This window comes from Oryx dammah, unplaced genomic scaffold (genome assembly GCF_014754425.2).
Source record: "Oryx dammah isolate SB20612 unplaced genomic scaffold, SCBI_Odam_1.1 HiC_scaffold_1, whole genome shotgun sequence".
NCBI lineage: Eukaryota > Metazoa > Chordata > Mammalia > Artiodactyla > Bovidae > Oryx > Oryx dammah.
In genome coordinates this window covers 84001795-84013095 of record NW_024070185.1, presented here as the reverse complement: position 1 = coordinate 84013095, position 11301 = coordinate 84001795, and the positions used below count along the sequence as shown (strand labels likewise).

Sequence of the window (11301 nt, the reverse complement as noted above, 5' to 3'; positions counted from 1 at the left end):
GTTCACCTTGGCGTGTGCTGAATGCTGTTGCTTGTTTCCATAATGCTGGTATTATGGCAACTGCAGGTGCAGTGAGGGAACTGGGGTGAGGGTCAGCATCCACACTGGGGTCACCCTCCCTCCATGGCCCTGTCCCATCTGGAAGGATTAAAGCTGGCACCTGGGAAGAGTGGACCCTGATCCCTTTCCTTCCCCCAATGGCACAGACAGGCTACCCCTTCTCATGAGAAACAATAATTATTTCAGGAAGCAATAAAATTTGTGGTAGGAAGAAGCCATTAGCACACAGATGATGTGCTAACATGAGAGAAAAAATTTTTATCTGAATGGTATGCTTTTTTTATTTTCTTGGAGAAGAGATTTCCTACCAGGAAAGCTGTGACAAGCGTGTTCTGATTGACCAGAAGAGCTTTATTTCTGAAAAAGACAGTGCCTTGGACAGTGGAGGCTATGGCTGGAGACACTTGTCACTCTTGATCTATGCTGGCAACCACTGCCTAGAGGGGGACCTGGCTCCCTGGGTAGGACGGCCAATTTGATGCCCCTGGCACTGGTCCACTCACTGTTTTTAGAACAGCTGTGGCCCAAGGGGGTAGCTTGGTGATGGCAGGATGTATCTCCCACCACTCTCCTTTTCTGTTTGTAGGAGGAGAACCTCTGGTAGCAGTAATGTGGACCGAATGGGGCCCAGAGTTCTCCTTGGCACCAATTTAACTCCGAGGCATGAGGTCTATAGTGAAACACCATCTTCTCCTTTAGGATCTTTCCAACAGCTGTCATGAGAACCTGAGCCTCAGCAGTCCTGCCCTCCGTTATCAATCTCCTTTGGACTGGTTCCTGGGTCTGGTGGCTGCTGGAGTGGCTACTGTAGCCTGTAGTGGCTGCTACAGGCTTGCCTTGTTGCAGGTGCTCTTCTGGTCTTTTGCTTTTATTGGGGAAAATCCACTGCAGAAGCTGCTTAATCCATATTCTGAAGCGGCTTTCTAAAGGAACCTGTCCTTTCTTCAAGGTAGACTGGTAGGACTTGCTTGGCGACTCTGCTGATTCCGTTTTCTGGCCAGAGTGGTTCATCCTGCCGGCCTGGTAGGCCCTCCGTTCTGCCAATCTTTTTTTACGCTGTCCTAGTTTGGACCTTCTGTAATTCCCTCTCCCATCAGTGGGGACAAACTTCTTGCTCTGGCATGTACGTTGGGGCTGCCATCTTAGGACTTCCTGCTGCTCCTGGCTGCTCCCTCCGGTTGATGAAACATCATGGAGCATCTGGGAATTGGTTGTGCCTCCACTGGACAAAGTCTGGGAACAGGACAGGGATTCCTGAGAAGCCAAGTTGTTTGCAGCAATGAACTTATCTGAGCGACAGTTTTTGAGAAGCATGCCAGTGGCCCCAATTTCACAGTCTTGAAGGAGCAGGCCAGTGGCTTGACCTTGAGCCTGTTTCTGCTTATCTGTGAAACCTTGGCACTCAAGCTTACGAAACTGTGCATCAAAGTGTAGATCTTCTAGACTTGAGGCAGCAGACTTTGTATTCAATGAGAAGCATTTATTGAATTTTGGAGATTGTGATCTCAAATCCATATTACTTTGTGATTTGATCAGCAAACAAGGTTCAAAAGTACTTTTCCAACCAGAGTCCCCCTCTATGGCCTCTTGTTCCATGGGAGATTGGGACCTTTCATCAAGTTCCACCACTGTCACGCTAGAGTAGGAGTCTGGGAAAGCCCATCGCCCAGCTTCCTCCTGTGGCACATTCCTGACCATTGCTGGACTTGGACTGCTCCAAGGCTCCAGGCTGCCCTTCTCAGCCCCCATGATACACTCATTGTGCCAGATTCTGCCCACAAAGTTGTACATAGGGGTCTGAGAAGATGGCTTGTCTCCCTGTCTAGTCAGAGGGACCTCTGAGGGCTTAAGGATGCCACTAGGTAGGGGTCCTCCCATGACTCCCTGGGTTTCCTCGCTGGCCCATGAGGGAATCGGGAAGGCAGTCTCCATGGGGGAAGCTGCCTCAGCTGTTATCCTTCTCTTTTCAGCTTGGGGCTGAGGAGGCCTTCCAAAGATCTCTGTAGACTGGGCTTTTGAGTGGCCCCCAGATTCACAAGTAGCTTTCAAGGTGGATCCTGGAAGGGGTATGCAGTGGGCCTTTCTCAGCTTCAAGCAAAGTATGACCTTGAGGACCTTGAGGAGTAAGCCCCACATATGCTTCACCCGAAATTTTAGTATATATGCTTCCAACTCCTGTCGGACACAAGGACTGAGGACAAGAGACTCATGGAAGGTGTTCACAGAGGCTTCCCCATCCTGAGAGGAATCTAGATTTTCTGTTTCTTGATAAGCATTTGACTCTCCAGAAAGGTCTACAATGCGGTTGGCAGCAAGTCTCAAACAATGGACACCCACAGGGTTTGGACTCTCTTGAATCTTCTTAGTGTTCACGCCCATAAGGACTCCCAAATCTTCTGGATGCTTCCTGTCTGGGCTCAACTCTCTTTGTGACTCAGGCTTCACCCTTGGAACCTTCACTGTGGTGTTGGCTGAGATCATGTACAGGTCTTTTACAATCTTCCCCACACTTTGTTCTATATCCTGGCAAAGGTCCTTCTCTGGTGGGATCCTTGCTGAGGATCTGGACCTCATCTTTTGTGTGTCCTGGCTGCTTTTGCCTAGAACTGCAGAGGGTATTGAGGGCCCCTTCTTAGCCTGTACCTGACAAAGCTTTGGGAATTTGCCCTGAGGCTGCGTAACTTTCTGAGAAGCTTGGATTCTGCAGGGCAGGTCACTCTGTTGCTGCATGAACCTTTTAGAAAGGTGGTGATCCAATTTCTCCCAAACCTCAGGCCTGATCAAATCCCCAGAAGGGGTGGTGACAGAGATGTGGGCCTGGGAAGGCCTGCTTTCCTGGGAATGGTTGTGGGTGACTTGACTAAAGACATGCTGATATCTTTTAACCAAAGAGGGTATAATTTTCCTACTTTCTAATTGCTTTATCAAAAAGTGATGTTCCAGGTTTTGAATTGCATTTGGGACAGAAGTTTGTCCCTTACTTTGGGCTGTTGCGTAAGATACTTCACCGTACCTAATCTGTGGTTTAGAAGACGATGGTTGGATTGGAAGAGATGGTGACATATGAGCAGTGGTCTCTAACTGAAACCTAGGTGACGGTTGACATTGGGGCATGATTGGAGTCAAGGGTAGGGATTGAACCTGGGTCTCCATGTGAGCCCGAGGTGATGGTTGACATTGCCGTATGGTTGTAGACAAGGGTTGGGGTTGGGCCTGGGTCTGAATGTGAGCCTGAGTTTGTGCTTGACAATGGGGTATAGTTGGAGTCAAGGGTAGGGGTTGGACCTGGGTCTTCATGTAAGCCCGAGATGATGGTTGACATTGGGGTATGGCTGTCGACAAGGGTTGGGGTTGGGCCTGGGTCTGAATGTGAGCCCGAGTTTCTGCTTGACAATGGGGCATAGTTGGAGTCAAGGGTAGGGGTTGGACCTGGGTCTTCATGTAAGCCCGAGATGATGGTTGACATTGGGGTATGGTTGTAGACAAGGGTAAGTGTTGGGCCTGGGTCTCCATGTGACCCTGAGGTGGTGGTTGAAATTGGGCCATGGTTGGAATCAAGCATCTGGGTTGTGCCTGGGCCACAGTGGAGGTCAAGGGCTGGGCCAATGACAGTCGAGATGTTACTTTAGCTGGAATTTGGAGTGGTTTGGTCTTAGAGCATTCATTGAATAAGATAGGGTGTAACTCTAAAGGGGACCCAGGTACTGTGACAGTAGCCACCAGAGACTCACTGTGCAGAAAAGGGAGACCCCAGAAGAGGTGGCTGCATGTCCTCTGTAGATGGTCCCCCAAAGTGCCAGGATAAGGGGCCTTCTCGGGACCAAGCAGTTGTTCTGATTTGCCTTTTATGATCCAAAAGCCTGCCTCCACCTCCTTTCCTTTCTTCTTCCAAATCTTTAATTCTACCCTCTTGGTGATTAGTATCTCCAGCAGCTTCTGGATATCCGGGTTCACAAAAGGGAGGCTACCAGCCTCTACCTGTCTGTTTGTGAGGTCTCCCCAAAATGAGGCTTCCTCTGGGTGACTGGAAAGGTGTTCTTGCTGGGACTCAAAGCGTGTCATAGTGGAGGAGCTCCAGGTTTTTTCAGCCCCCTGCCACCAAGACAGTGCTGAAAGGGGGCAGCTTGAATGGAGTAGGCCTGAGATGGCTGGTCTCCAAGGGGAGGGTAGAGATGACCTGTGTGAGATGGTGCCCAATGGGAGTGCCATAGATTCACCCTGACTGAGATTCAGCATGGTGGCTGGTGGCTGTGGGACAGAGGAGGCTGTCGGAGGTGCAGGGCAGGCCACTGCATCAGGAGAGCATGGTGGTGTTGGAGAAACAGCCAGTGGCTGGGGTGAAAGGCTGTCCAGGGGAAGGAAAGGCTCTGGTATTTGAGAGGCACTCAAGGAGGAATCTGAGTGAACCGAAAATGAGGAGGGAACTGAATCTGAAGAAAGGGTGGAGGCCTGAGGTAGAGGCTGCTCAGTCAGAGGAGCTGGGGACACCGTGGGAGCAGTCTCTTCCCTGTATGGCTGGTGGGCTCCAGCAGGTGCTGCTTTGCACACCTTCCCAGGGGCATCTTGAGAGGAGAGTTGATGAAAGTTGCCCTTTTCAGGGAACCTCCCCAGGTGTCTGCAGGAGACAAAAGGCACAAGCTGCAGCCAGGAGCCCCTGGGGCCAGGAGGACTGGGCAGGCCAGGCAAGGGTGGGCACTTGCAGCCCACAGCCTTCCCTGGCCCCCTGCTGACTTCATACTGCTCCTGCTGTCCCTCACACCAGGGTTTTTGCCAAACCCCCACCCTAGGATTCCCCCTCTCAGCTCAGCCCCAGGCTGCCTGTGGCCCTGGGATCACACCATAGGATTTGGGAGGAATAAGAACCCAGGAGAGAAGGGGAAGAGTCTTTACGTTTGCAGAAGTGAAGTCAGGTTCCGGACCTCTTCCAATTCTTTCTGGCAATCTCTGCAAGCTGAAAATTAGCAGAGTGGGTTATGGTGGTGAAGGTAGCAGCCTAGGGCTCTTAAAGGAGGCTAAGTGCACTGCCCCTTTAAAGGGATACCACTGGGAGATTGGAGTCCAGGCAGCAGGGTCCAAGGCTGTCTAAGGGTCCCTGACAGTGAACCTCAGGAAAAAGTTTATCATTTACAAAGTGCTTCCATATCCATTGCCTCCTGCTGCCCTCACAACCCCTCTGTGGAGAATGGGCAGGGGCACCTCACAGATGAATCTGAGCAAAGTTAACATGTCCACACTTGGACATGGAGGTCCCACCTCCCAATCCAGGTGCAATTGGTCCAGCACAGCCCACATACCCCTGCTGGGCCACACCCATTTTCAGGACCCTCACAGCTTCATTCTGCACATGGAATCTGGGAAGTATCTGTGTTCTGCTCTGCTCCTCAGGAGCCTCCGTGGGGGTTCTGTTTCCTGAGCGGCGGGCCTGGCCACTGGTCTCCTCAGAACCCATTGAGCTGGGCCCTCAGGGCCAGAGAGCGTGGGGACTAACACCCAGGGCACACAGGGCTGAATGGCATAACCTACCTTTCACAGCTGCATTTTTCTTCCGACTCCTCCTTCTTCTCCTTGGCTCAGTTTGAGGCTGAGAGGCAGAAAAAGCTCCATTCTCACTCTCTCCTTTCTAGACAAGCATCAGACACTCAGAGTCCATACATAATGTGACTTTATACATTTAACTAGCAGAGTTTGTGTTTTTCTTTGTGTTTGTGGTTTTTTTTTCTGTTTTTCCTTTCCTTTTACTCATTTTTAAAAGGAATAAGAATAATTTTTTTGAAGAACATAAAGAAGGATTTTCAATGTGAGATTCACTGTGGTTCCTTTGTCACTGTTCCTCTACTCAAGAAATACACATTCTCAGACCCACTGGTGAATTTGAGCTCCATCAGGTAGGTCTCTGCTTCCCAAGTCCAGGGCCCTACTCCAGCCCCCTCTCTGAGGCTCTCAGGGCCTCGGCACTGCCCCCAGATCAGCCCTCATCCAAGATACCTGTTCACGGCTGATGAACTGGTGCTCAGGAGTCTGTCTTCTGGCTTAGAGTAAACTCAGTATCCTATCCTCAGCCCCTGGTCACTGTGTTTGGGACTTGCCCTGGATCCCTCTACCACACCTGCACAACTGGTCTGAGACCTTTTGGCTAGAAATCCTGGTGTTCACTGTATCCCCTTCCCAGCCTGGTTTGTCCCTAGAGGAATGATGTTGTATACTTCCTAGAGAATAGATATCATATTCTTTCCCATCTCAGGGGTCTCTCTAATTGATTCAGAAAAGTGGAAATAATATTAGAAAAGAGAACCATGTGCTTGTGAAGCTATGCCAAGGGTTCCTTACCTTTATGTTTCCATGTTTCCTGGGAGGTGGAAAGGATGGATTATTCTCCAGATAGGGAAGGAACAGGAAAAAGAGCCCCAGTCCAAATAGAAAGGCAAGGATGGTATCAGTCACCCAGTAAGTGGAACAGGAGTTCAGCCAAATATCAAAAGTGCTTTTCAGAGAAAAGAGAGAATTCTCCATCATCTGTATCACACTGCTGCCCTCAGGCAACTAAGCACAGGGTATCCACTTGAGGACTTAAGTCCTAGGCTCACATCACAGAGCTGTGGTCTGGTCACAAAGGGCTCCTGAAGGTGAGGAGGGAGTGATAGAGGAGGAGGCTGGATCCTGGCCCCTCCCCAAACATTGAGCCTTTCAGCTTTATTTATCTACCTTCTCTGAGCCTTCCCATCCTACCTTCTCATCCTGTTAGGCAGAGATTTTAGTCGAATGTCAGTTCATCCCATCTGGAACTCAGACAAGGTTTCCAGATATTTTTACTCTCAGGATGCCCTTGTTTGTAACTCCAAATTTTCCACATGGTAATATTAGTGCTTTGCATCAACCCAGACATAGAACTTAAATTTCTATCATACTTCTTTCAGTTCAGGTCAGTTCAGTCACTCAGTCATGTCCAACTTTTTGCGACCCCATGGACTGCAGCATGCCAGGCTTCCCTGTCCATCACCAACTTCTGGAGCTTGCTCAAACTCATGTCCATAGAGTTGGAGAGTTGGTTATGCCATCCAACCATCACATCCTCTGTTGTCCCCTTCTCCTCCTGCCTTCAATCTTTCCAAGCATCAGGGTCTTCAAATGAGTCAGTTCTTTGCATCAGGTAGCCAAAGTATTGGAGCTTCAGCTTCAGCATCAGTCCTGATGATGCTGAGGACTGATTTCCTTTAGGATTGACTGGTTGGATCTCCTTGCAGTCCAAGGACTCTCAAAGTCTTCTCCAACAACACAGTTCAAAAGCATCAATTCTTCAGCACTCAGCTTTCTTTATATTTATAGTCCAACTCTCACATCCATACATGACTACTGGAAAAATCATAGCTTTGACTAGACAGACCTTTGTCAGTACTTTTTAATATGCTGTCTAGTTTGGTCATAATTTTTCTTCCCAGAAGCAAAAGTATTTTAATTTCATGGCTGCAGTCACCATAAGGGTGGTGTCATCTGCATATCTGAGTTTATTGATATTTCTCCCTGCAGCCTTGATTCCAGCTTGTGCTTCATTCAGCTCAGCATTTCACATGATGTACTCTGCATATAAGTTAAATAAGCAGGGTGACAATATACAGCCTTGACGTACTCCTTTCCTAATTTGGAAGCAGTCTGTTGTTCCATGTCTGGTTCTAACTATTTTTTCTTGACCTGCATATTGGTTTCTCAAGAGGGAGGTCAGGTGGTCTGGTATTCCTATCTCTTAAAGAATTTTCCACAGTTTGTTGTGATACACATAGTCAAAGGCTTTAGTGTAGTCAATGAAATCAATGTTCTTCTGGAATTCTCGTTTTTTTTGTATGATCCAACAGATGTTGGCAATTTGATCTCTGGTTCCTTTGCCTTTCCTAAATCCAGCTTGAACATCTGGAAGTTCACAGTTCATGTGCTGTTGAAGCCTGGCTTGGAGAATTTTGAGCATTGCTTTGCTAGTGTGTGAGATGAGTGCAATTGTGTGGTAGTTTGAGCATTCTTTGGCATTGCCTTTCCTTGGGTTTGGAATGAAAACTGACCTTTTCCAGTCCTGTGGCCACTGCTGAGTTTTCCAAATATGCTGGCATATTGAGTGCAGCACTTTCACAGCATCATCTTTTAGGATTTGAAACAGCTCAACTGGAATTCCATCATCTCCACTAACTTTGTTCATAGCCATGCTTCCTAAGGCCCGCTTGACTTCGCATTCCAAGATGTCTGCCTCTAGGTGAGTGATCACACCATTGTGGTTATCTGGGTCATGAAGATCTTTTTTGTATATTCTTCTGTGTATTCTTGCCACCTCTTCTTAATATCTTCTACTTCGGGTATCCAGTTCAGGTATGGATCTAATCATACTTCTTCAGCCATGTGAATTTTGAAAACATTAAATTTTAAAAAAATCTTCACTATATTCAGCCACAGGAACTTAAAAATTAAACAAAAAAGGTACTTGAAATTTACAAAGTTATGAAGTATAAGACAAATTAAAATAGTTAAGCTTTCAAATAAATTTTTCATATGTTTCCAACATCCTTATTTCTAAAATTAATAAAGTCCACAAAAACTTTTGGAACATCCTCTACTGATATACACATATCCTTTAACAAATCAGGCTATCATTTTCTTGTTTCTAATTTTCTTGTTTATTCACTTTTGTCTGTGCTGAGTCTTTGCTCCTACATGGGCTTTTCTCTAGTTGCAGCATGTAGGAGCTACTCTCTAGTTGCACTGCACAGGTGTCTCATTGTGGTGGCTTCTCTTGTGGTGGAGCACAGGTTCTCGGGCACTCAGGTTTCAGTTTCAGTGTGTGGGCTCACTAGTTGTGGTTCCTGGGCTCTAGAGAACAGGACTAATAGGTTGTGGCACATGGGCTTAGTTGATCCATGGTATGTGGGATCTTCCTGGAGCAGGGATCAAATCTGTATCCCATGCACTGGTAGGCAGATTCTTTACCAGAGCTATCAGGGAAGCCTAATCCAGCATTTTCAAATCTAAGAATCAACCTTCTTTTTTTTTCAGTTCAAAAAGCTTTCTTCAGTAGTATTTATAAGTAGGACTGCTAGCTTCAAATTCTCCAGCTCTTTTTTTTAATCTGGGAATATTTTTTTCTTTCTTTTTTTGAATGGTAGATTTTCTAGACATGCAATCCTAGATTGACAATATTTTTTTTTCAGCTCTTTGAATATGTCATCACACATCCTTCCCTCTACTCTTACTGATTGTCAGTGTTTAATTTTACTGTGGTTCTTGTGTATATGGAGAACAGTTTTTCTCTTGCTCCAAGAGTTTACCTTGATTTTTCCACACTTTGACCAGGATGTGTCTTAGATGTATCTTTTTGCTTTCATTTTACTAGAGGTAAACATTGAGTCTGTAGATTAATGTTTTCCATCAGATTTGGTAAGACTTCAGTCATGTCTACAAGTATTTTTTTCTTCTTCCTCTTTCTCTCCCTGCTTTTTGAGATTGTTTCCGTGTTTGCTGGTGTGCTTAATGGGTCCCATAGCTCGTTTATCCTCAATCTTTTCTCTTTGTTTTTTACATTGATTTCTATTAATCCATCTTCAAATTTATGGATTCTTTATTCTACCATCTCAAATGCACTGTTGAACCCCTAGTCAATTTTCCATTTCAATTATTGTAGTTTTGAATTCCAGAATTTATATTTGGTTCCTTTTTTTATAATTTGTAGTTCCTCATTGAGTTTGTCTATTTGTTGACTTTATCATGTGCTCAGTCATGCCCAACTCTTGGCAACACCATGGATTGTAGCCCACAAGGTTCCTCCATCCATGAGATTTCCCAAGCAAGAATACTGAAGTCGGGATGCCATTTCCTACTACAGGGAATCTTATTGACTCAGGGATCAGACCCATGTCTACTACATTGGCAGATGGATTCTTTACCACTGAGCCACCAGGGAAGCCACAGTGGTGGCTACACGTTATTAAACACACATGTTATAAAACACACACATACATTGCCCCAATATCAGTTTCCTAGGTTTGATAGTGTCTTATTATTACATAAAATGTAACCTAGGAAAACTAGATGGAGATTACTTGGGGCCTTTCTAATTCTGCAACTTCCTGTCTATCTACAATTATTCCAAAACAAATCATTAAAAAAATACTGTGCTCGAATAAGAAAAAAAAAATCTATATAGAAGTGTGGTTTTTTTTTTTTTTTTTTTTTTGAGAGTGCTCAACCATTCAAGACAACTTTAACTTTGAGGCAGTCATTTTATCATTGGTAACATAATGTAACTGAAAGTGGGGTCCAGCTGCTTGCCATTCAAAAGCCAATAAAGATGCAACATGAGTGTAAAGGAAAGTTTGCTCTATTTTGGATGCCAGCAACCAGGGCGGGGGTGGGGGGAGAGGGGTCGGAGAAGGTGGACTCCTGTCTGAAGGCTGGCACCCCCACCCATAGACAACCTGTAGACAACAGCTTTCATAGACAGAGGCAGGGGGCTACAAGCAGAAACAGCACAGTCAGCTCTGATAGTCATCTTCAAATTTGTCATGTGGTTGTCTGACCAGAGTCATCTTGATTGTTTTAAGAGCAGTTAATCTTCAGTTACAGCATCAGTTTGTTCCCCTTTCCTTCAGGCCAATTCCTGGAAAAGTGGCAGCTTATGTAACGGCCACAGTCTGGTCATCGTGTAGCTGGTTTCAGTATTTATAAGACAGTTCAGAGGATATGGCTCAGAATATTATCTATGGCCTTTGAGAAGAAACTAAAGGTCCTTGACTCTGCTTACTGACTAAACTATATTTTGTCCTTTTATTTTTGGATTACTTTGTTTCTGCATTTTCTCACTTCTCTGATTAAACTTATTATTTAGCTCAAGTTTTTGTGTTTTGTGTTTTTTTTTTTTTTTTTACAGAAAAAAAAAAATGCAGGTGGAGGACATGAGGCCCTGCTCCAGCTCAATAATAACAGAAAAAAAAATTATATCAGGGGACTTCCATGGTGGTCTCAGTTCAGTTCAGTCGCTCAGTCGTGTCCAACTGTTTACGACCCCATGAATCGCAGCATGCCAGGCCTCCCTGTCCATCACCATCTCCTGGAGTTCACTCAGACTCACGTCCATTGAGTCAGTGATGCCATCCAGCCATCTCATCCTCAGTCGTCCCCTTCTCCTCCTGCCCCCAATCCCTCCCACCATCAGGGTCTTTTCCAATGAGTCAACTCTTTGCATGAGGTGGCCAAAGTACTGGAGTTTCA

The 11301-nt window shown here is 46.0% G+C and overlaps 1 protein-coding gene across 1 annotated transcript; it reads right to left on the bottom strand.

The window, feature by feature from the left end:
- Nucleotides 1–342: 342 nt before the first annotated feature.
- Nucleotides 343–5509, bottom strand: LOC120858602 (spermatogenesis-associated protein 31E1-like). Its single transcript, XM_040235181.1, has 4 exons — nt 5314–5509; nt 4951–5011; nt 3871–4675; nt 343–2895 (listed from the first exon to the last, which is right to left on the bottom strand). Exons 1-4 carry the CDS (start codon nt 5507–5509, stop codon nt 412–414), a joined length of 3546 nt encoding a protein of 1181 aa, XP_040091115.1. The 3' UTR covers nt 343–411.
- Between the last annotated feature and the right edge of the window lie 5792 nt (nt 5510–11301).

Bases quoted from the DNA above. Each gene is read 5' to 3' on its own strand.
- LOC120858602 (XM_040235181.1), bottom strand. From the start codon at position 5,509: ATGGGTTCTGAGGAGACCAGTGGCCAGGCCCGCCGCTCAGGAAACAGA. The intron at 5,012-5,313 runs GTGGGACCTCCA...GCTAATTTTCAG, and splicing joins AATTGCACCTGGATTGGGAG to CTTGCAGAGATTGCCAGAAA. The intron at 4,676-4,950 runs GTAAAGACTCTT...TGTCTCCTGCAG, and splicing joins CTGACTTCACTTCTGCAAAC to ACACCTGGGGAGGTTCCCTG.